At 40.2% G+C, this 23,729-nt stretch overlaps 1 protein-coding gene across 3 annotated transcripts in view; it reads left to right on the forward strand.

Annotated features, from left to right (window-relative positions):
- LOC134352891 (plastin-3-like) overlaps window positions 1-23,382 on the forward strand; it is a 142,044-nt gene extending 118,662 nt beyond the window's left edge. For all 3 annotated transcript variants that reach the window (XM_063060470.1, XM_063060472.1, XM_063060471.1), the window contains exons 9-16: window positions 82-177; window positions 8,848-9,043; window positions 12,498-12,576; window positions 13,264-13,378; window positions 13,467-13,600; window positions 13,994-14,117; window positions 21,209-21,333; window positions 22,248-23,382. In XM_063060470.1, coding sequence (XP_062916540.1) covers window positions 82-177; window positions 8,848-9,043; window positions 12,498-12,576; window positions 13,264-13,378; window positions 13,467-13,600; window positions 13,994-14,117; window positions 21,209-21,333; window positions 22,248-22,380 — 1,002 coding nt within the window. In that variant the 3' untranslated portion in view covers window positions 22,381-23,382. The remainder of the gene's footprint in view (window positions 1-81; window positions 178-8,847; window positions 9,044-12,497; window positions 12,577-13,263; window positions 13,379-13,466; window positions 13,601-13,993; window positions 14,118-21,208; window positions 21,334-22,247) is intronic.
- Window positions 23,383-23,729: the final 347 nt, after the last annotated feature.

Here is a 23,729-nt window from a genome sequence, read left to right on the forward strand (position 1 = left end):
ATTAAATAATAAATAGACTTGGTTTTAAAACTTGAGTATATTTGCTACTTTAGTCATTTGACTGTATTTGTTTGCATTCAGGATTCAAGGGCCTATTATCACCTTCTGAATCAGATTGCACCAAAAGGCAATAAAGAAGGTGAACCACGTATTGACATCAACATGTGGGGCTTTAATGTAAGTACCAGTGTTTCTTTCAATAATGGACAAAACATAACAAATATTCTTCTGAATGAGTTAATACCTTTACCTTTACTAAAAACAGATTATAGCCTTCAGACAAATAACATTAATAAAAAATTTGTTTCCTCAAAATCAATGCCCATAAATATGTGATTTGTTGATCTGACTTTTTCTTAAAAGCATAGTGCATATTTAAACTTTAAGGTTTGATATCCTAGAAAGTTTGCTTAACTAATTAAGCAGTATACTGTGCTCGGATGATAAAGTTTTGTCTTTTAAACTGCTGAATTTATTTTACTTTAAGTGAAAACTCAATGCATTTTTTTAAAAAAGGCTTGTAGCTTAAAGTCTAAAAGCTAAATTTTTGATTCCTATTCTGTTCTTTGCTGTGTAGTATTTGCTTTAAAGGGAGTTACTGAATTGGGGAGAGGGGGAAGAAGGAAAGTTGCCTGTGATCAGTAAGCTAATCATGGTTGTCAGTCATCTTAAAACAGAATAGTTCTGTTACACAGGAAGCAAATGAGAGCATGGTGGTTTAAAACTCTTTGAATTTGTGAAGTTCAGGTGATGGGCGATTGGCACTCCGAATCTGGTTCTGAGTTGATAATTGGAAGTTCTTACGGATGCATGTTCTTCAAATGGGTCAGCAGATATATAGCATGCCATAAAATCGGGATGTTCCTGTGCAGTTGATCACGTTAATGTTTTTAGATTCAGAGCCTTACTTCCACTGCTACTGCTCCCATGTAATCTTAAATGTAAATTTACATTCCCTTCACACACTCAATTCTGCCTGTCCTTATTTGACAAGAGATGTTGAGAACATTGTGGAAATCACTTCTGATTAGGAACTGTCTGTGGAGATGCATGAATAGCCAGTCAGCATGTTTTAAGGAGGATTGTTTGGAAAGTGTAATTCTGATGCGAGTTAAAGTCTAATTGGTGAAATGGGAACTACAGAGGTACAAAATACCTCAGACTTTGTGCAGTTTTGCAGTTTGCTTTTGTATACTTGTGCATGAGGTGTTTTTTTTTAATTGTAGTCCTTATGAGCCAGAAGAAAGAAGAGATTTGCAAATAGCTGCTCAAGGAATCTTCAAGTCTTCCTTCTTCATTTCATATTCCTTTCCTCTGTTCTCCTCCTGCCCTAAAATAAGCCTTGCATGTTTTCTCTGTCTCCCAAAGTCCACTCCAACCAGAAAGTCTGAACATTGAACTATTTTGACATTAAATTCAGTGCAATCTCTGCATCTGTGGTTTACCATTTTGGTTCCCCATCCTCCAGATCTAAAAATGTAAGGCAACTTGGTATCACATGGGAAGTAAATATTTCCAACTAGATGCTTACTGCATGCAATGAATATCAATTGTATATTTTCTGATAGAAGCAGTTCTGATAATAAGAGAAAAGCGAAATATACTGATCTGAGATAAAAACAGAAAATGCTGGAAATTCCCAGCAGACTAGGCAGTGCTTGTGAAAAGAGAAACAGGCTTACGGTTTTTGATATAAATATAAAGAGGAGGAGAAATCATTGGAAGTAATGTTAATTCCTGCACTACAAGTGGAGCCAGGAGATGGCAGTGTCACAGTGATCAGTCCTGTGCCACTATTTTGACACAGTCATGCTTAGCAGCTGGGTAGCATAATACCTAATAATTCCACATGAATTGTTCCCAGGTGTTAAATCAAATGGTATTCAATGTTTTACTTGCCATAAAACCTACTTAATTCATGGGAAAGAAGCTGCGCTAGTCAACGTGACTGTGCACATCTGGTTTATTACTGAAATTACTCAGCAAACCAAAACATTTATGCAAAAATCTCTCTGTCAAATTGTTGAGTGAAAAGATCTTTCTCTATTTCGTGTCCCTCTAATCAATCCCGTAAACCACCCCCCGCCCCCCCATCTTATTCATCCTGGTACTATATAATCATTTTTTCTATCTTTTGTCTGTAGTTATCTTAGGAGAAGTAGAGAATTGTAGAGGTGGTGGTGGGGACAACAGAATCTCTGTCAGGGTCGAATTAACTAGAGCAGGTGTTGATGGGTAGAAAAAGATGTTGAGATAATGAAGGAGAATGGAGATACTGGCAAGGAAACCAAGAAGAAATAGTATTGACAACAACCATAGCAGCTAAGCATCCTTTAAATGGGAATAGCTAACAAAAGGAGGTAAGGTAGTGGGTTAAAGTGGTTAAATTGCTAGACAAGTCATTCAAATATCTGGAATAATGATCAGGGATTCAGATTAAAATTTCGCCTGAACATTGACTTCTTTAACTTAGGGTAATTTCTTCCCTCTCCACCTTCTCTCTTTTTGCATTCCCCATTCTGACTCACCTCTCACTCCTTCTCTTCTCATCTGTCCATAACCTCCCTCTGGTGACCCTTGTCTTTCCCTTTCTCATGGTCCACTGACCTCTCCTATCAGAATCCTCTTTCAACTCTTCACCTCTTACACCTATCACCTCCCAGCTTCTCGCTTCAATCCCCCATCCCCTACCCACCCAATAACCTTCCATTTACCTGGTTTAACCTATCACCTGTTAACTTGTACTCCTTCCCATCTGCCCCCCCCACCCCACCCCCATTTTCTTTTTCAGGCTTTTTCCCTCTTCCTTTCCAATCCTGATAAAGTGTCTTGGCCCAAAACAACAACTGTTTATTGGATGCTGCCTAAGTTGCTGAGTTCTTCCATCATTTTACATAGAAACATAGAAAATAGGTGCAGGAGTAGGCCATTCGGCCCTTCGAGCCTGCACCACCATTCGGTATGATCATGGCTGATCATCCAACTCAGAACCCTGTACCAGCCTTCCCTCCATACCCCCGATCCCTTTAGCCACAAGGGCCATATCTAACTCCCTCTTAAATATAGCCAATGAACTGGCCTCAACTGTTTCCCGTGGCAGAGAATTCCACAGATTCACCACTCTCTGTGTGAAGAAGTTTTTCCTAATCTCGGTCCTAAAAAGCTTCCCCTTTATCCTCAAACTGTTACCCTCGTTCTGGACTTCCTCAACATCGGGAACAATCTTCCTGCATGTAGCCTGTCCAATCCCTTTAGAATTTTATACATTTCAATCAGATCCCCCTCAATCTTCTAAATTCCAACGAGTATAAGCCTAGTTCATCCAGTCTTTCATCATATGAAAGTCCTGCCATCCCAGGAATCAATCTGGTGAACCTTCTTTGTACTCCCTCTATGGCAAGGATGTCTTTCCTCAGATTAGGGGACCAAAACTGCACACAATACTCCAGGTGTGGTCTCACCAAGGCCTTGTACAACTGCAGTAGTACCTCCCTGCTCCTGTACTTGAATCCTCTTGCTATAAATACCAGCATACCATTTGCCTTTTTCACCGCCTGCTGTACCTGCATGCCCACTTTCAATGACTGGTGTATAATGACACCCAGGTCTCGTTGCATCTCCCCTTTTCCTAATCGGCCACCATTCAGATAATAATCTGTTTTCATGTTTTTGCCACCAAAGTGGATAACTTCACATTTATCCACATTAAATTGCATCTGCCATGAAGTTGCCCACTCACCTAACCTATCCAAGTCACCCTGCATCCTCTTAGCATCCTCCTCACAGCTAACACTGCCGCCCAGCTTCGTGTCATCCGCAGACTTGGAGATGCTGCATTTAATTCCCTCATCCAAGTCATTAATATATATTGTAAACAACTGGGGTCCCAGCACTGAGCCTTGCGGTACCCCACTAGTCACTGCCTGCCATTCTGAAAAGGTCCCGTTTATTCCCACTCTTTGCTTCCTGTCTGCCAACCAATTCTCTATCCACATCAATACCTTACCCCCAATACCGTGTGCTTTAAGTTTGCACACTGATCTCCTGTGTGGGACCTTGTCAAAAGCCTTTTGAAAATCCGAATATACCACATCCACTGGTTCTCCCCTATCCACTCTACTAGTTACATCCTCAAAAAATTCTATGAGATTCGTCAGACATTATTTTCCTTTCACAAATCCATGCTGACTTTGTCTGATGATTTCACCGCTTTCCAAATGTGCTGTTATCACATCTTTGAGAACTGACTCTAGCAGTTTCCCACCACCGATGTTAGGCTAACCGGTCTATAATTCCCCGGTTTCTCTCTCCCTCCTTTTTTAAAAAGTGGGGTTACATTAGCCACCCTCCAATTCTCAGGAACTAGTCCAGAATCTAAAGAGTTTTGAAAAATTATCACTAATGCATCCACTATTTCTTGGGCTACTTCCTTAAGCACTCTGGGATGCAGACCATCTGGCCCTGGGGATTTATCTGCCTTTAATCCCTTCAATTTACCTAACACCACTTCCCTATTAACATGTATTTCCCTCAGTTCCTCCATCTCACTGGACCCTCTGTCCCCTACTATTTCCGGAAGATTATTTATGTCCTCCTTAGTGAAGATAGAACCAAAGTAATTATTCAATTGGTCTGCCATGTCCTTGCTCCCCATAATCAATTCACCTGTTTCTGTCTGTAGGGGACCTACATTTGTCTTAACCAATCTTTTTCTTTTCATATATCTATAAAAGCTTTTACAGTCAGTTTTTATGTTCCCTGCCAGTTTTCTCTCATAATCTTTTTTCCCCTTCCTAACTAAGCCCTTTGTCCTCCTCTGCTGAACTCTGAATTTCTCCCAGTCCTCAGGTGAGCCACTTTTTCTGGCTAATTTGTATGCTTCTTCTTTTTGGAATTGATACTATCCCTAATTTCCCTTGTCAGCCATGGGTGCACTACCTTCCTTGATTTATTCTTTTGCCAAACTGCGATGAACAATTGTTGTAGTTCATCCATGCGATCTTTAAACGCTTGCCATTGCATATCCACCGTCAACCCTTTAAGTGTCATTTGCCAGTCTATCTTAGCTAATTCACGTCTCATACCTTCAAAGTTACCCTTCTTTAAGTTCAGAACCTTTGTTTCTGAATTAACTATATCACTCTCCATCTTAATGAAGAATTCCACCATATTATGGTCACTCTTACCCAAGGGGCCTCTCACGACAAGATTGCTAATTAACCCTTCCTCATTGCTCAATACCCAATCTAGAATAGCCTGTTCTCTAGTTGGTTCCTCGACATGTTGGTTCAAAAAACCATCCCGCATACATTCCAGGAAATCCTCTTCCTCAGCACCCTTACCAATTTGGTTCACCCAATCTACATGTAGATTGAAGTCACCCATTGTAACTGCTGTTCCTTTATTGCACACATTTCTAATTTCCTGTTTAATGCCATCCTCAACCTCACTACTACTGTTAGGTGGCCTGCACACGACTCCCACCAGCGTTTTCTGCCCCTTAGTGTTATGCAGCTCTACCCATATCGATTCCACATCCTCCCGGCTTATGTCCTTCCTTTCTATTGCGTTAATCTCCTCTCTAACCAGCAACGCCACCCCACCTCCTTTTCTTTCATGTCTATCCCTCCTGAATATTGAATATCCCTGAATGTTGAGCTCCCATCCTTGGTCACCCTGGAGCCATGTCTCTGTGATCCCAACTATATCATATTCATTAATAACAATCTGCACTTTTAATTCATCCACCTTGTTACGAATGCTCCTTGCATTGACACACAAAGCCTTCAGGCGCGCTTTTACAACTCTCTTAGCCCTTATACAATTATGTTGAAAAGTGGCCCTTTTTAATGCTTGCCCTGGATTTGTCGGCTTGCCACTTTTACTTTTCACCTTACTACTTTTTGCTTCTACCCTCATTTTATACCCCTCTGTCTCTCTGCACTGGTTCCCATACCCCTTTGTGTGTGCTGCTCTAAGTTTCACCATTAGTTGTGGAATCTAAGTTCAGTAAACAATCTAGGTCTTTAATGCATTAAAAATATAATTTGTAATTATGATCGTCTGCCTACTTTATTATTGTAAAAACAACTGATTTGCTGATTTCCTTTGGAGAAGGAAATCCTGCCTCGCCCGGGATTTCTGTGATTCCAGGCCCACCAATGTAGTTGATTCTTAAAAGACTTCGAAACCATACACATGTGTACAGCTAGATCAAACATCATTCCTCTGAGGCAATGGTGCAAAACACAGTACACATAGTCAGACACATATAGTTATGATCCACCACATACAATCACAAAATAATATTAGCACGTTCCTGACTGACATGGTCTGAAGATTACCAGGTTGACATGAAGTGTGAGGTACATGGATTAATTGTGGTAAGACTCTTGATAATCCACTATCTGACTATTCTGAAATCCAGATGGAATGACATTTACCTCAATGCAAACATCTTCATTAAATTACCAAAATTTATGGGAATCAATCAACTACAGTTTTCTATCTCCTTGGTAATCCCTTAAAAGGTTATTATCTATATGTAGCAGGGTGGATGTTATTTAGGGGGCACTTGCATGGGGTTCGTGATAGTTTGTCCCATTGAGACAGGGAAAGGATGATAAGATGAAAAGGAACCATAGTTGACGAGATGTGGAACATCTTGTTAAGGAAGAAGGAAGCCTACTTAAGGTTTAGGAGGCAAGATGAGACAGGGCTCTAGAGAGTTACGATGTAGCCAGGAAGGAGCTGAAGAGTGGACTTGGGGGAGCTAGAAGGGAGCATGAAAAGGCCTTGGTGAGTAGGAATAAGGAAGACCCCAGGGCATCTACATGTATGTGAAGAACAGGAGGATGACCAGAGAGAGGGTAGGACCAATCAGGGACGGAAGAGTAAAAAGGTCTGGAGTTGGTGGAGGTCCTTAATGAATACTTTGCTTGAGTATTCATCAGTGAGAGAGACCTTGAAGTTTTAGTGGGCAGTATAAAACAGGCTAATACGCTAGAACATGTCAATGTTAAGGAAGAGGAAATGCTGGGACTTTTGAAAAACATTAGGATAGATAAGTTCCCCGGGCCGGACTGTATATGCCCCAGATTAATATGGGTAGCGAGGGAAGAGATTGCTGCACCTTTGACAATGATCTTTGTGTCCTAAGTGGCCACAGTTAGTAGTACTAGGTGATTGGAGGGTGGCAGATGTTATTCCTTTGTTCAGAAAAGGGAGTAGGGATAACCCTGGGAATGAAAAACCAGTGAGTCTTACTTCAGTGGTGGGCAAATTATTGGAAATTTTTCTTAGGGACAGGATTCACAAACATATGGGGATGAAAAGTCTGATTAGAGATCAGAAGTCAGCATGGCAAGTCATGCCTCACAAGAGTGATGGAATTCTTTGAGGATGTGACAAAGAACATTGATAAAGGTAGAGCAGTTGATTTGATAAGGTTCTCCATGGTAGGGTCATTCAGAAAGTCAAGAGGCTTGGGATCCATTGAAACTCAGCTGTGTGGATTCAGAATTGCTTTGCCCATGGAAGGCTGAGGGTGGTTGTAAATGCAGCATATTCTACCTGGAGTTCAGTGACCAGTGTATTTTTTGCAGAGATCTATTCTGGGAACTCTGCTCTTTGTGATTATTATGAAGAAGTGGAAGTTTGCAGACAATACAAAGGTTGGTGGAGCTGTGGATAGTGTGGAAGGTTGTAGGTTTCAACAGGACTTGACAGGATGCAGGGCTCGGTGAGAAGTGGCAGACTAACCAGGAGTTCAACCCAGAAAAGTGAGAAGTGATTCACTTTGGAAGGTCAAATTTGAAGACAGAACAGGCTTAATGGCAGGATTCTTAACAATGTGGAGGATCAGAAGGATCTTGGGGCCACATCTATTGATCCCTCAAATTTTCAGCTCAAGTTGATAGGGTGGTTAAAAGGCATAGAGTGTGTTGGCCTTCATTAGTTGGGGGATTGAGTTCAAGAGCCACAAGGTAGTGTAGCAGCTCTATAAAACACTGCTTAAGACCACACTTGTAATATTGTGATCAGTTCTGGTTGCCACATTATAGGAAGGATTTAGAAGCTCTAAGAAGGGGGCAGAGGAGATTTACCAAGATCCTACCTGGATTAGAGAGGGAGCTAGGGTTTTTTTCTCTGTAGTGTAGAGATGAGAGATGACTTGATAGAGGTTTACAAGATGATAAGAGGTGTAGATGGAGTCGATATCCAGTGACTTTTTCCCCAGTGTGAAATGGCCAATACCCGGGGCATAATTTTAAGGTGATTGGTGAAAAGTGTAGAGAGATGTCAGAGGTAAGTTCCTTGTACAGAGCGGTGAGTGCATGAAATGCCCTGCCAGGGGTGCTGGTAAAGGCATATAACTTGGGGCAGTTAAGAAACTCTTGGATAGGCAATGAATGATGGAAAAATGGAGGGCTATGTAGGAGGGAAGGATTAGATTGATCTTGATGGATTCTTGATTAGTGAGTATGTCAAAGGTGGTGGGGAGGTGGAAGTGTGGGGTAGAGTGAGATGAGAGGTTGGTTATGAGGCAATAACAGAGTGGCTCAATGGGCTGAGTAGCATTGCCCTGCTCCTATGTCTTATGATCTTATGGGCTATCTTAATTAGTTAAATGGTCAGCACAATATTGTGGGCTGAAGGGCCTGTATTGTGCTGAGTGTTTATGTCCGTGTTCTAAATCTATTCAATGGAGATACGCATCTCTGTTATTGCAACATTTTAAACTTTGGACAGAAGATCAGTTATTCAAAATTCAGTAATATTAAATTACAATGAATAGTACCAGCAGGTGGTTTGTGATCACTCATGTAATTGTCTTAAACCTTGCAGGAGAGCGATGACCTTAAACGCGCTGAATACATGTTACAAGAGGCAGACAAACTAGGCTGCAGACAGTTTGTCACCCCAGCAGATGTTGTCCAAGGGAACCCAAAACTGAATTTGGCATTTGTAGCTAATCTGTTCAACAAGTATCCAGCTCTTGAAAAACCTGAGAATCACGACATTGATTGGAGTTTGCTGGAAGGTAAAGTTACAACTGAGTTTTGTGTGGTTCTAGAAAATGGTTTGAAACTGGTATTCACCTCTTTGTTAAAATCTCGAGAGCAGAATAACTTAAAATTGTTGATACATAATTTAGACCATTGGATATATCTTATACTTGTGATGGGATCTGCAGGAGAGGATACAATAAATTTCAATGTAACTCATCAATTCAGAAAACAGACCAGGTTTTCGGATGACCCACTTATTTTGTGTCCAACAGTGGGGTCAGAAGGCCTAAGTTAGGCAGGGTCTAAATGGCAGGTGGGGGGGGGGGGGTAGAATTTAATTTTCTATCAGTTAGATTAACATATTAACAGTTCCAGGCTGTCTTTTAACTTTTAACAGCAAGAAGGATGGCAACTATGCTATACAGAAAGCATTGCCCAAGAAGTATTGATGCCCTCTAGAGTCATATAAGACAGAAAAGGGTCATATATGCAGCACAGAAACAGGCCCTTCAGCCCATTGAGTCTGTGCTGAGCATCAACTAGCTATGCTAATTCTACATTTACTCCATTTTTCCTATGTTATAACAGCTCCCCACATCCTACCATCCACTTATACATTATGGGCAATTTACTGTGGCCAAGTAGGAAGTGGGAAGAACCAAACACCTGGAGGAAACCCACCCAATCACATGGAGAGCATGCAAACTCCACACAGACAGCACCTGAGGTCAAGATTGAACCTGGGTCTCTACTGCGAGGCAGCAGCTCTACTAATTAGACTACAGTGCTGCTGATTATCTACACCCACCATCAAGGACCCATATATACTATTCCCACTAGTAACCCACTTATTAATGTCATTGAATACTCTGCCCAGCATGATTACCTACAAGAGTACAGGCTCCACACTAGCTGGTGATTCAGATCTAACGTTCTCCATTACCTCTCCTGTGCAACTGGGGGTGAGCAGCTAAATGAATTTCACCCGTATTTTAGGAACAAAAGTAGCACTTTGAATTATGTTGTGTGAAATTATCAGTCTAAGGGAATACTAAAAGTTGAAAAATTGTGTGGTGCATGAAGTTGATTTGCTTGTGAGTCATAAGAGAATATAAAAAAAGTTGGACCAAACCACTTAGACCCTTGTCACTGTTCAGTGACGTAAAACCTCGGTGCCACTTCCCGTTGCTCATTACCTAAAAGACCCTCAAGAATTGGTCATCCACAGCCCAAGTAAATAGAGAATTCCAAATTTTTGCTGTGCTCAGAGTAAAGAAATACCTTTTATTTTTTGAGACTGTGTCTCCTGGTTCTAGAACTAGAGAGACGACTGGAGTAAATATTCTTGTATTCAGGCCCTGGAGAAATTTTGTATGCTTCATGTTCTTCAAAAATCAAAAGCATTAGCTTAATCTGCTTGATCATTCTGGAGAAACTCCAAAAATGCTTTCTTCATTTCAAATATATCCTTCTTCAAATAATATTGTTCATAATATTCTGAGTGCCTCCTCACTGGAGTCCCACATGGTAGCCTATTAGTTGGACTAATCGTTGGCATATTAGTTGCATATTCGCTGAACTGATTCCACAACCTACAGACTCATTTTCAAGGATTCTACAATTCTCGTTCTGGGTATTATTTTTTATTTGCACAATTAGTCTTTTGCATGTTGATTGTTTGTCAGCATTTGTTTATGCATAGTTTCTTCATAAATTCCTTTGTATTTCTTTATTTTCCTGTAAAAGCCTGCAAGAAAATGAATATAGTAATATACAAAGTTCAAAGTAAAAAAAGAAAATTATCGGACTACGTACATGTCACCACATACAACCCTGAGATTCTTTTTTCTGCAGGCATACTTAGCAAATCTATAGAATAGTAACTATAAGCAGGATCAATGAAAGAGCACGGGCATAGAAGACAACAAACTGCAAATGCAAGTATAAATAAATAGCAGTTAATAACAAGAGCATGAAATAACAAGATAAAAAGGACATTGTTTGTGGGAATATCTTAAGAGATGAATGTAGATATCCTCTTTTGTTCAACAGCCTGATGGTTGAGGGGTAGTAACCGTTCTTGAACATGGTGGGGTGAGTCCTGAGGTTCTTATACATTCTGCCTGATGGCAGCAGTGAGAAAAGAGCATGGCCTTGGTGGTGAGGACCTTTGATGATGGATGCTAATTTCCTACAGTAGCGTTTGATGTAGATATGCTCAGTGGTTGAGAGGGCTTCATCCATAATGTACTGGGCCAAATCCACCACATTTTGTAGGATTTTCCACTCAAAGGCGTTGGTGTTCCCATACCAGGCCGTAATGCAGCCAGTCAATACACTTTCCCCTGCACATCTATTAAGTTTCTCTAGGTATTTGATGTCATGTCAAATGTCTACAGACTCCTGAGGAGGTAGGACACTGTTACACTTTCTTTACAATTACATATGATGGATCTACAACAGTTCTTCTGAGATAGTGACACCCAGAAATTTAAAGTTATTGACCCTCTCCACCTCTGATGAGTACTGGCCCCTGGACCCTTGGTTTCCCTCTCCTGAAGTCTATAATCAGTTCCTTGGTCTTGCTAATATTGAGTGAGAGGTGGTTGTCATGACACTGCTCAGCCAAATTTTCAATCTCACTCCTGAATGCTGGTTCATCACCGCCCTTGATACAACCCCCAACAGTGGCATCATCAGCAAATTTGAACATAGTGCTGGAGCTGTACCCAGCCATGCAGTCATGGGTATAAAACGATTAGAGCAGAGTGGCAAACAACAGGAATTCTGTAGATGCTGGAAATTCAAGCAACACACATCAAAGTTGCTGGTGAACGCAGCAGGCCAAGCAACATCTCTAGGAAGAGGTACAGTCGACGTTTCAGGCCGAGACCCCTCGTCCAGTCCTGACGAAGGGTTTTGGCCTGAAATGTCGACTGTACCTCTCTCTAGAGATGCTGCCTGGCCTGCTGCGTTCACCAGCAATTTTGATGTGTGTTGCTAGAGCAGAGTGGCTTTGACTTTGACTTACTATTTGTTCTTTCTTTATTTCATCTGAAAGCTTTGATTCTGATATGGACCTGAATATTTTTCAACATATTCCAAGTACAAAATCACTAATGGTAAAACTAAATGTTTCTTGCTAGGTCATTTTGATGTTGAGCCAGAAATTTGCCACTGTCGTCTGGTTTCCCCACACAACAATTGCAAGATTAGCCTTAAAGAGGCAATTCAGTTTTAGCAGATGAACTTCATGATTCAAATTACAGAATACTTTTGAGAAATAAAATAGGAAGTCCACTAGTTAGAACTTAAGAACTCTATCATAATATTTCAAAAAATGCATTTTCATTAGCTTTTCCACTAATAATTTGGAGAACCAGGAGAAATTAATTCCTTATGTGCTAAATTTTACTCCAATTCTGATGTTGATTTTCTCTGTAATGTTTTTCTTTAATAATCTACTTTCATTTTGTTATATATTAGGTGAAACCCGTGAAGAAAGAACCTTCCGCAACTGGATTAACTCTCAAGGAGTAAATCCAGCAGTCAATCATCTGTACAGGTAAACAGTATAATGTTCATCCAAGATATGCAACATCAGAAGAGTGACCTGTGTAATTTTGATTTAATAGTTGAGTTGAATTTCCCATTACAATTTAGAGTGACTTGGATTTGGAAAGAAGTGTCCCTAAAATCAGACTAATGAACATCTACTCTAATCTACTCCTTTTAAATTCTACTCTAATCTTGTAAAACTAGTGTGGTTCAGGGCTCTTCAAATGGTAGCAACGTTAAAAGACAATATCAGAAAAGAAAACAGAAATTACTGGAAAAGCTCATCACAAGACAACATCTGTGGAGAAGAAAACACAAAGACAAGCCAATGCCTTTTCTTAAGAACTAGGAAAGGATAGAAATTGAACATGTTTTAAGTTGTAGACATTTGATTTCTAACCTTTCCTTGTTCTGATAAAATGTTATTGATTGCAAATTTTAACCCTTGTTTCTCATTCTTTTCAAAGATGTTTCCAAATATTCTGAGCATCTGTGGCTCTGTTTACATTTTTAACATATTAGGAGGGTTTCCCTGGGCTGGTTCCCCGCCCCCCCCCCCCACAGAGATAGGAATATCTAGGATCAAGTTGGGAATACCCAATGAGTTTGGGTATCTGTGAGGAAGTTTTCTGTTATGGTTGACTTTTAAGTGTAGTGACCAGTGAATATTTTCTGAATTTTGTTCCTGTTACAGTGACTTAGTTGATGCCCTCGTGATATTACAGTTGTATGAGAAAATCAAGGTGCCAGTTGACTGGAACAAAGTGAACAAGCCACCGTATCCTAAATTAGGTGCTAATATGAAAAAGGTAGATCAATTCTGGTTGTAAAAGTATTGAAGAAGATTTACCAATATTCATCAGCTTAATTTTACTCAAAAATAACCTTTTTTTTAAGCTGGAAAATTGTAATTATGCGGTGGATTTGGGAAAGGAGCGAGCCAAGTTTTCCTTGGTAGGCATTGGTGGAAACGATTTGAATGATGGAAACTCAACGCTAACTTTAGCCTTGGTCTGGCAGCTGATGAGAAGGTACTAACACTGTTCTAAAATGCTGTTAAAAGGGCTCTTAATTTTGTACTGTTGTTACATTCTTGTTTGGCAGAGCCTGCTGTGCACAACTTGTCTGTCATGTTTCCAACATTGTGACATTGAGTGCGCTTAATTGTAAAATGCTTTAGGACCTCCTGAAAAGGATGTGAGAAATGCTCCATAATTGCACAGCTTTATATCAGTTCACTGATTTATTGATTGATGCCCACTGTGAATATTTTTAAATCTATCTTCACAAGCTTTTCAGTTACTTTTGCTTCAGATATCACTTAAAACAAGTAGTTTATTGGCATGTTGATTAGGAAGTGCATCTTGAATTTTGAGATAAACCATTGCCACAGCATTTGTAAAATTGCAATTATATATTGAAAGGTATACACTGAACGTACTTGAAGAACTGGGTGATGGTCAGAAAGTCAATGATGATATCATTATCAATTGGGTAAATAGGACATTGAAAGATGCAGGCAAGTCAACCACAGTCCAAAGTTTTAAGGTAAGTTTTTTTTTAGTTTTTGCTACGTCTTTCCGTGTACCCTAATTAAACAGAGAGCAAGCAAGTGACTTCTTCATAAATGCTTCTCAACAAATGCCTGGAGGATTCAGATTTATCTCCTCCTAACAATTATTTCCACATCCAGCACTTTTAGTATACAATATTATCTCATGCATTTCACAGGATTAATATCAAACAAAATTTAATACTGGACCAAATGAGTTAGTATTGTGGTAAATGACTATAATCCGGTTAAAGGATTAAGCAAAGTTTAGGTCAAGAGGAGAGATCAATTACCTTTGCCATTGTCAGAAAGGCCATCTTTACCGTGGGATTTTTGTACTGTAACTTCAGTGAGGATTGTTTGCCTGCCCTGAGGTTGTATGGTACCTTACAGTAATGCAGTAACTAAATTAGTTTGTGCAACTGAAATGATCAGCTGATCTCTAACCTCAGTTGTTGGATAACAGAGTTGTTGACTACGAATGTTATCCTTCAGTGATTACTGGATCTAGAAACACTATTCCAGTTTTATGAATATACAACCATAACCCCTCCGCTCTTTTATTTTTCTATCTTCATTTCCAAGCCCCAGGACTCTATACACTTCAGTAATCATCTCAGATGTGTCCCGCTGCCTTTGTACAGTGCTGCTCTTTCTGTATACCCTTTAGCAATGTTCCATTTAGTCCGGTTTGTGTCTAAAACTTGTCTGCCCATTCTGCCAGGCTTTCTGTGTACTTACTGTCTTACTGCCCTCTTTACTGTTTACCACACTTTTTAGTCTGATGTTTTTATAAGTATCCAAAACAAATTAGTTAAAACAAATCAGCCATGTTCCCAGCACTTGAGGGGAATATTACTGTCTGCTTTCCCTATTCTGAAAAGCAATAAATTATCATACTTTTCTTCATATCCTTGAGCCATTCTTTTTATGAGCTGCCACTGGCTGCTTAACTCATGAGCTCATTCGGTAAGAAGGTAGCTGAGAAGGGATTCAAAATTGGGGCCCTCTTTATGACAAGAGGAATTGAATACAGGAGTAAGGAAATGTTATAATCATAAGGGTCATGTTTAAAATAGTGTGTACAATCTAGCTCCCTTTTCAAGAACAAATATGCTTAGTGTGAAGTAAGGTTCATTAGATTGATTCTTGAGATGGTTCCACAGAAAATGTACAGGGCATTCTCAAAGAGGCCTCACCAGGGCCCTTTAATTCTTTAGTTCTGTATCAATAAATCTTGCTGTAAAAAGAAGAATTTGAGATCTGCTTTCAAGCATTTATTGCCTATTCATCAAATGAATCTGAAGGCAAACCTGGCCCTCAAGGTAAAGGGTCAGTCTTGATCTTGCTGAGTATTTCAGCAAGCAGAGGGACTGTACAATGACAACTAATCTAATATGTTCTCCAAATGGAGAAAAGCAGCTATATTTAAAATATGTCTAATTGGAATATATATTGCAATCCTTTTTGTTACCCTAATGAAAGAACTTGCTCACTTTGGCTTAATGGTTAATGTGAGAGAGTGTATCTTGTACTATTGAATCATAACAAAAATGACAAATTTTGGTCACTGTATCTGCACAGGTTAGTGGGGGTGGGGGTGGGGGGGGGGAGAGGCTACCCAGCCTAATCCAACTTCCAGCATTAGGTCAACCACTATGTAGGACAGTGGTCCCCAACCTCCGGGCCGCGAAGCATGCAGGGGTGCAGCAGTAGCCGGAACGCACCCAGCACATCTTTAAGAAAAAAGCCAAAATAAACAAGCTAATTAATTAGGTGTCATCAGTGCCGGTACAGCCTTGGTACACCACGGTTCCTGTACCCTACCATCCTTACCCTTATCCTTATCTTTATCCTTGCCCTACCATCCTTATCCTTACAAGCTAATTAATTAACTTGTTTATTTCGACTTTTTTCTTAAAGATATGCTGGGTGCGTTTTGGCTACCGCTGCACCCCTGCATGCTGCGTGGCCCAGTATCGGTCCGCGGCCCAGAGTTTGGGGACCACTGATGTAGGAAATCGCTGTTCAACACACACCCATGTTGCTTAGAAATGACCGTTTCAAACCGCAATTACAGATTGTTAGCACCTATTTCCTCATCTTGTATCTCTAATCCTTCTACCAATGACTTAAAATCTTTTCTCCTGTTCTTTTTTGTCACCCCCTCTGAGGAAAATAGATCCTTTCCATTTACTATATTTAGCCCCCTCATAAATGTATACACCTCAGTTATGTCTTGCCTTGACTTTTTCTGTTTCAAAGGCAACAATTCTATCTTAACTGGTCTTTGCTCATTATTAAAATGTTCCAGTCTGGAAATGTCCTAAAGTTTCCTCATGCTCTTCAGTGATTAGCAGACATTATCAAACTAGTGAAGTAGCACCTGTTTTTATGAAAGGCTGAAATTTTTTTTTTAATTATAAAATGCTGAAAAGCTTGCGAGGTCATGCAGCATCTGTGGAAGGGGAAACTTTTCAAGTCAAAGACCTTTCATCATTGATGCTGCCTGAGCTGCTTAAACATGTGTTTTCTGACTCATCTGATTAGGAAAGATGGCTCAGGGGCAGGAATGCTTACTTCGAGTGCCAGGCTTTAAATGTTTCAGAAAGGACAGGGAGGGAGGCAAAAGAAGTGGGGGCGTGGCACTGCTGATCAGAGATAGTGTCACGGCTGCAGAAAAGGAGGACGTTATGGAGGAATTGTCTACGGAGTCTCTGTGGGTAGAAGTTACGAACAGGAAGGGGTCAATAACTCTACTGGGTGTTTTTTTATAGACCATCCAATAGTAACAGGGATATCAAAGAGCAGATAGGGAGACAGATTCTAGAAAGGTGTAATAATAACAGGGTTGTCGTGGTGGGAGATTTTAATTTCCCAAATATTGATTGGCATTTCCCTAGAGCAAGGGGTTTAGATGGGATGGAGTTTGTTAGGTGTGTTCAGGAAGGTTTCTTGACATAATATGTAGATAAACCTACAAGAGGCTGTACTTGATCTGGTATTGGGAAATGAACCTGGTCAGGTGTCAGATCTCTCAGTGGGAGAGCATTTTGGAGATAGTGATCACATCTCTTATCTTCTTTACCATAGCATTGGAGAGGGATAGGAACAGACAAGTTAGGGAAGTGTTTAATTGGAGTAAGGGGAAATATGAGGCTATCAGGCAGGAACTTGGAAGCATAAGTTGGAAACAGGTGTTCTCAGGGAAATGTACGGAATAAATGTGGCAAATGTCCAGGGGATATTTGCGTGGAGTTCTGCATGGGTACGTTCCAACGAGACAGGATAAGGATGGTAGGGTACAGAAACCATGGTGTACCAAGGCTGTTGTAAGTTCAGTCAAGAAGAAAAGAAAAGTTTACGAAAGGTTCAAAAAAACTAGGTAATGATAGAGATCTAGAAGGTTACAAGGCTAGCAGGAAGGAGCTCAAGAAAGAAATTAGGAGAGCCAGAAGGGGCCATGAGAAGGCCTTGGCAGACAGGATTAAGGAAAACCCCAAGGCATTCTACAAGTGTGTGAAGAGCTAGAGGATAAGACATGACAGAATAGGACCAATCAAGTGTGACAGTGGAAAAGTGTCTATGGAACTGGAGGAGATAGCAGAGGAACTTAATGAATACTTTGCTTCAGTATTCACTATGGGAAAGGACCTTGGCGATTGTAGGGATGACTTAGAGCAGACTGAAAAGCTTGAGGATATAGACGTTGAGAAAGAGGATGTACTGGAGCTTTTGAAAAATATCAAGTTGAATAAGACACCAGGACCAGACGAGATATACCCTAGGCTACTGTGGAAGGCAAGGGAGGAGATTGCTGATCCTCTGGCAATGATCTTTGCATCATCAATGGGGACGGGAGAGGTTCCGGAGAATTGGAGGGTTGCAGATGTTGTTCCTTTATTCAAGAAAGGGAGTAGAGATAGCCCAGGAAATTATAGACCAGTGAGTCTTACTTCAGTAGTTGCTAAGTTGATGGAGAAGATCCGGAGAGGCAGGATTCATGAACATTTGGAGAGGCATAATGTGATTAGGAATAGTCAACATGGCTTTGTGAAAGGCAGGTCATGCCTTACAAGCCTGATTGAATTTTTTGAGGATATGACTAAACACATTGATGATGGTAGAGCAGTAGGTGTAGTGCATGTGAATTTCAGCAAGGCATTTGACAAGGTACCCCAAGCAAAGCTTATCGAGAAAGTAAGGAGGCATGGGTTCCAAGGGGAAATTGCTTTGTGGATCCAGAACTGGCTTGCCCACAGAAGGCAAAGAATGATTGTAGATGGGTCATATTCTGAACGGAGGTCAGTCACCAGTGGTGTGCCTCAGGGATCTGTTCTGGGACCCCTACTCTTTGTGATTTTTAAATGACCTGGATAAGGAAGTGGAGAGATGGGTTAGTAAATTTGCTGATGACACAAAGGTCGGAAGTGTTGTTGATAGTGTGGAGGGCTGTTAGAGGTTACAACAGGACATTGATAGGATGCAAAACTGGGCTGAGAAGTGGCAGATGGAGTTCAACTGAGATAAGTGTGAGGTGGTTCATTTTGGTAGGTCAAATATGATGACAGAATATAGTATTATTAGTAAGACTCTTGGCAGTGTGGAGGATCAGAGGGATCTTGGGGTTTGAGTCCATAGGGCACTCAATGTTGCTGCACAGGTTGACTCTGTGGTTAAGAAGGCATACGGTGCACTGGCCGTCATCAACTGTGGGATTAAGTTTAGGAGCCGGTAATGTTGCAGCTGTATAGGACCCTGGTCAGACCCCACTTAGAGTACTGTGCTCAGTTCTGGTTGCCTCACTACAGGAAAGACGTGGAAACCACAGAAAGGGTGTAGAGGAGATTTACAGTGATGTTGCCTGGATTGGGGAGCATGCCTTATGAGAATAGGTTGAGTGAACTCGGCCTTTGTTCCTTGGAGTGACGGAGAATGAGAGGTGACCTGATAGAGGTGTATAAGATGATAAGAGGCATTGATCATGTGGATAGTCAGAGGCTTTTTTCCGGGGCTGAAATGGCTAGCACAAGCGGGCACAGTTTTTAAGGTGCTTGAAAGTAGGTACAGAGGAGATAATGGGGTAAGTTTTTATGCAGAGAGTGGTGAGTGCGTGGAATGGGCTGCCAGCAACAGTGGTGGAGGCGGACACGTTAAGGTCTTTTAAGAGACTCCTGGACAGGTATATGGAGCTCAGAAAAATAGAGGGCTATGGGTAACCCTAGGTAATTTCTCAGATAAGGACATGTTTGGCACAGCTTTGTGGGCTGAAGGGCCTGTATTGTGCTGTAGGTTTTGTATGTTTCTAAAGAACTGCAGTGTGGGAAAGAAGAAGCTTGGCCCACTGAATCCTAATTGGTTCTGTATAAGAGCAGTCCATGCACAGCCTCTTAACTTCTCTTCCTTTCACTTGGTATCCATCTCCCTTTTGAACAGGACAATTAAATCTGCCTCCACTTCTTTCCCTAGCAGTGCACTGCAGACCCCAACACGTTTATCTATAGAGAGAAATAAACAGGCGTGTTTCGGGCTGAGACCCTTCATCAGGACTGGAAAGGAAGGGGGAAGAAGCCAGAATAACACTAGGGTGAGGGAAAGGAGTATAAGCTAGCAGGTGCAACCAGGTGAGGGAGAAAGTAGGTGGGTGGGAGGGGGAGTGAATTTGGAAGCTGAGAGGTGATAGGTGCAAGAGGTAAAGGGCTGAAGAAGAAGGAATATGATGGGAGAGGAGAGTGGACCATGGAACAAAGGGAAGGAGAAGGGGCACCAGAAGTTGGTGATAGGCAGGTGAAAGAGAAGGGGCAAGATGGGAGCCAGAATGGACAATGATAAAAGAGCGAAGGGAGAAGGGGAGAAGTTACCGAAAGTTAGAGGAATTGATATTCATGCTATCTGGTTGGAGAGTACCCAGACAGAATATGTTGTTGCTCCTCCAACTCAAGAGTGGTCTCACTGTGCCATTAGAAGAGACCATGGACTGACTGGTCAGAATGGAAGTGGGATATAGAATTAAAATCGGTGGCCACCAGGAAAACCTGCCATTTGTTGGGAACAGAGCAAAGGTGCTCGACAAAGCTGTCCCCCAATCTACGTCAGGTCTCTCTGATGTACAGAAGGCTGTACTGGAGTACCAGATACAGTAGATGACCCTGACGGACTTGCAGATGAAATGTCACGTCAGCTGGAATGACTTGCGGGGCCCTGAATAGTGATGAGGGAGGAGTTGTAGGTGTAGCACTGTCCTGCCAGAAGGGAAATCATATGGGAAGGGACGAGTGGACAAGTGAGTCATGTAGAGAGAGATGCCTGCAGAAAGTGGAGAGGGGGGTTAGGGTGGGAGAGGGAAATTTGTGTTTAGTGTTAGGATCTCATGGAGAATTTTATTTTCTTGCATCCTTTTTTATTTTATGCCTTCCTAAATGCAACACCTTGCATTTCTCTGGATGGAATTCCATCTGGCACATACTGTCCAACACCTGTGAAACCATTTATATATTCATGTAGTCTTAAAGCTTTCCTCCTCTCTGTCAATGACATGGCCATTGTCTGTGGTGCATGTTCCCTTTAGAAAAAGAGGAGCTAGTCTTGCCCAGGACTTAGGCTTCTAGCATAAAATTAATTAACTGATTTGTCTTTTCTTGCTTCTAACAATCTGTAATATGCTCTGATGAAGTCAGGGACTTGAGTATATAATGCTGATCTTTCAAGGCTGCATTGAGGGATGTGTCATAGGTTTGACACTAAATCCTTAAAGTCTGCCCATTGAAGTCAATTGCAATCTGGAAAATTGAAATTGAAGCCTTGCATTCTAGGAAATTGAAATTATTTAAAACCTTTTTGCATGAAACCTAGCAAAATGTATTTTCCAAACAACATTGAAGGCAATTTAAAAAGTTTTTTGAGATTGCTACAAAGTAGTTTGTGGTATATTGCAAGGTAAAAGGAATTATAAAAATGTTTTAATTCTTTTCTCATAAAGCAACACTCAAGATGCTTCAGAAATGTTCAAGGGAAAAATGGGAATGTAGCATCAAAGGATAGGAAATGCAGTAATTCCTCATCTGAAACTAAAATTATTTTTACACAGGATAAGAACTTAAGCTCAAGTTTGCCTGTGTTGGATTTGATTGATGCCATTCAACCTAATTCTGTTAACTATGAACTGGTGAAGACTGGGGACCTTTCTGATGAAGATAAGCAAGAGAATGCTAAGTATGTAGTCCAAACTTTATTGTCACTTTGCAAAAAAAAAATGTTCTTGTAATTGCAAGCCACACCTGCAATGAATGGAGGAAACAAGTATATTTTTACATCTAGACCTCATTTTCTCTGATTTGCTGCTTGGGGAGGTTTGCCCCAGGCGACATCTTGAATTTTTAAGAATAAATAAATGTCTACATATATATAGTGATCAGTTTTCAGACCACTTGAGCTTCTATTCCATATTATTCTAATGAGAGCCATCTTTGCCTGTACAATTGTGCCTTGTGATTTCAAAACTGATCAATGAATCGAAGTTTCAATATGTTCAATGAAAGTAGCTATTATCATTTATTTTTGGATATTTAAATGCCTTAATATGTTTATTAATGTGTGTTAATACTGTTGGAACATATTGGCTATACTTGTTGCAAACAGGAAAAAATCTGTAGATGCTGGAAATCCAAAGCAATACACACAAAATGCTGGATGATCTCAGGTCTTGACCTGAAACATCGACTGTTTGCTCTTTTCCATGGATGCTGCCTGGCTTGCTGAGTTACTGCAGCATTTTGTGTCTGTTGTCTAGGCTATACTTGTGTTTATTTGGATACGTAGGAGAGTGCTTTGTAGAATCCACAATTTTCTGATATTTGTGAAAAGGTTCCATCCCTATACCTTGTGGATGGTGAATAAATAATAAAGTAAACTGCTTTGTAAGTTTAGTGCGTGGCAATGCAAGTGCAGGAAAAGTAGCAGATCCTAACTAGTTTACATGTTTTTTCCTAAATTTGTAATTTTCAGTGCCAAGCATTTTAATTATAAAGTACAATGTGGATTTTTGTAATTGACTGTAGTTAAATGAAATGAGCACGGCAGATGAAAAAAATATAATGCCTGGGATCATATATTGCCTTTCTCAACAGATACGCTGTATCAATGGCCAGAAAAATTGGAGCCCGTGTATATGCCCTTCCAGAGGACTTGGTGGAAGTGAAGTCCAAGATGGTTATGACTGTTTTTGCCTGTTTGATGGGAAGAGGAATGAAGAGAGTGTAAAAGAATGACATTGGTTTATGAAGCAAATAATAGGCCTTTCAGATATTTCCAGGTTGAAATATGCTGTTGGCAGAACTTGTTTTCTTTTTATCGGTTTCCAAGACTGGAACAAGGTGCCTAGAAAGGAGACAATTGCATATATTTTTTTTTCTTGAAGTGATAATGCATTAATTCAGCAAAGTACATAATGAAATGTATTCGTATATAAATACAGATGCCAACACGCTACATTTTGTCAAAACTATCAGGTTTATATCTCTCCAGTGAGAATATGGGCAAGTATTGTGGTTAGATGTGGATCATGCTGGGCTTTATTTTTCTAGTTAGCTTAATTTGATTTTGGGTAATGGTGTTGTAATCGAGGTTTATTGGGTGGTAATTTTTTGAGAGAAAAATGATGACATGATTTTTACATAGATTGACAATCACTGTTCTTGGTTGTGATATTCGCCGAACATATTCAAATCCGACATTGGTAAATTTTAGTGACACAGTTTGTAGATAAAAGTTAACATTATTTTTAAAGTCCCCAAAAATACGGTTATAGACCAGAGACATACTGTACATCATTTTTCCCCCCTTGACTGACAATCTCTATAGTTGGAATATTTGAGGGTTTTTTTGGTGAAAGTTATGTGGCCCCTCTATTTCTCCATCTATCTACTAGCTTCAGTACATTCCATAGTCCGTAATTATAAATCATCATTTTACCATGTTTATTTGTCTCTAGATTGTTTTTAAGAAATAATAAAGCAAAAGCTGCATGAGAGATACATTTTATTTAAAATAATATACAATCATTGTATGCAGAGAAGTACCAAAGTTTTTGCATTCTGAATTAAATGTGTTGGAAATGTGGGACCTTTGAGAGGCTTTGGTACATAAGTTTGAGGTGTGTTGCAAGTCCAGAGATTTAGCTTTTACTAATCTAAATTTTTAATTGCGTGGCAAAGCTTTCATTAATATTATATGGTAATGGTGGCGAAAGTTGACAAAATTAAAAGTTTTGATATGTATATAACTTGTGTGTGTACTTTTCTATTTTCTATTTTATAAATATTTTCACTCTCTAGTTTGAGTAGAAAAGCAAGAATTCCCAAACAGGATTCATCCACTCAATTTCAGAGATGATGCAAGTGATACCCAGTTCACAAAACAGGCAATGTTAGATGGTCCTGAGCTCTTCGATAATTTGGGTTGGGCTTAAGCCACCCAAAGAATATTGGGTGAGGTAAAGTGAGAAATATTACAGTGACTTCATTCGTGTGGAATTTCAAATACTGCTTCATTATGATTTTAGGAATAACAGAATAATGCCAAATGCAACCTGTGCCACACACTCACCTCTC

This window comes from Mobula hypostoma, chromosome 10 (assembly GCF_963921235.1).
Source record: "Mobula hypostoma chromosome 10, sMobHyp1.1, whole genome shotgun sequence".
Taxonomy (NCBI): domain Eukaryota; kingdom Metazoa; phylum Chordata; class Chondrichthyes; order Myliobatiformes; family Myliobatidae; genus Mobula; species Mobula hypostoma.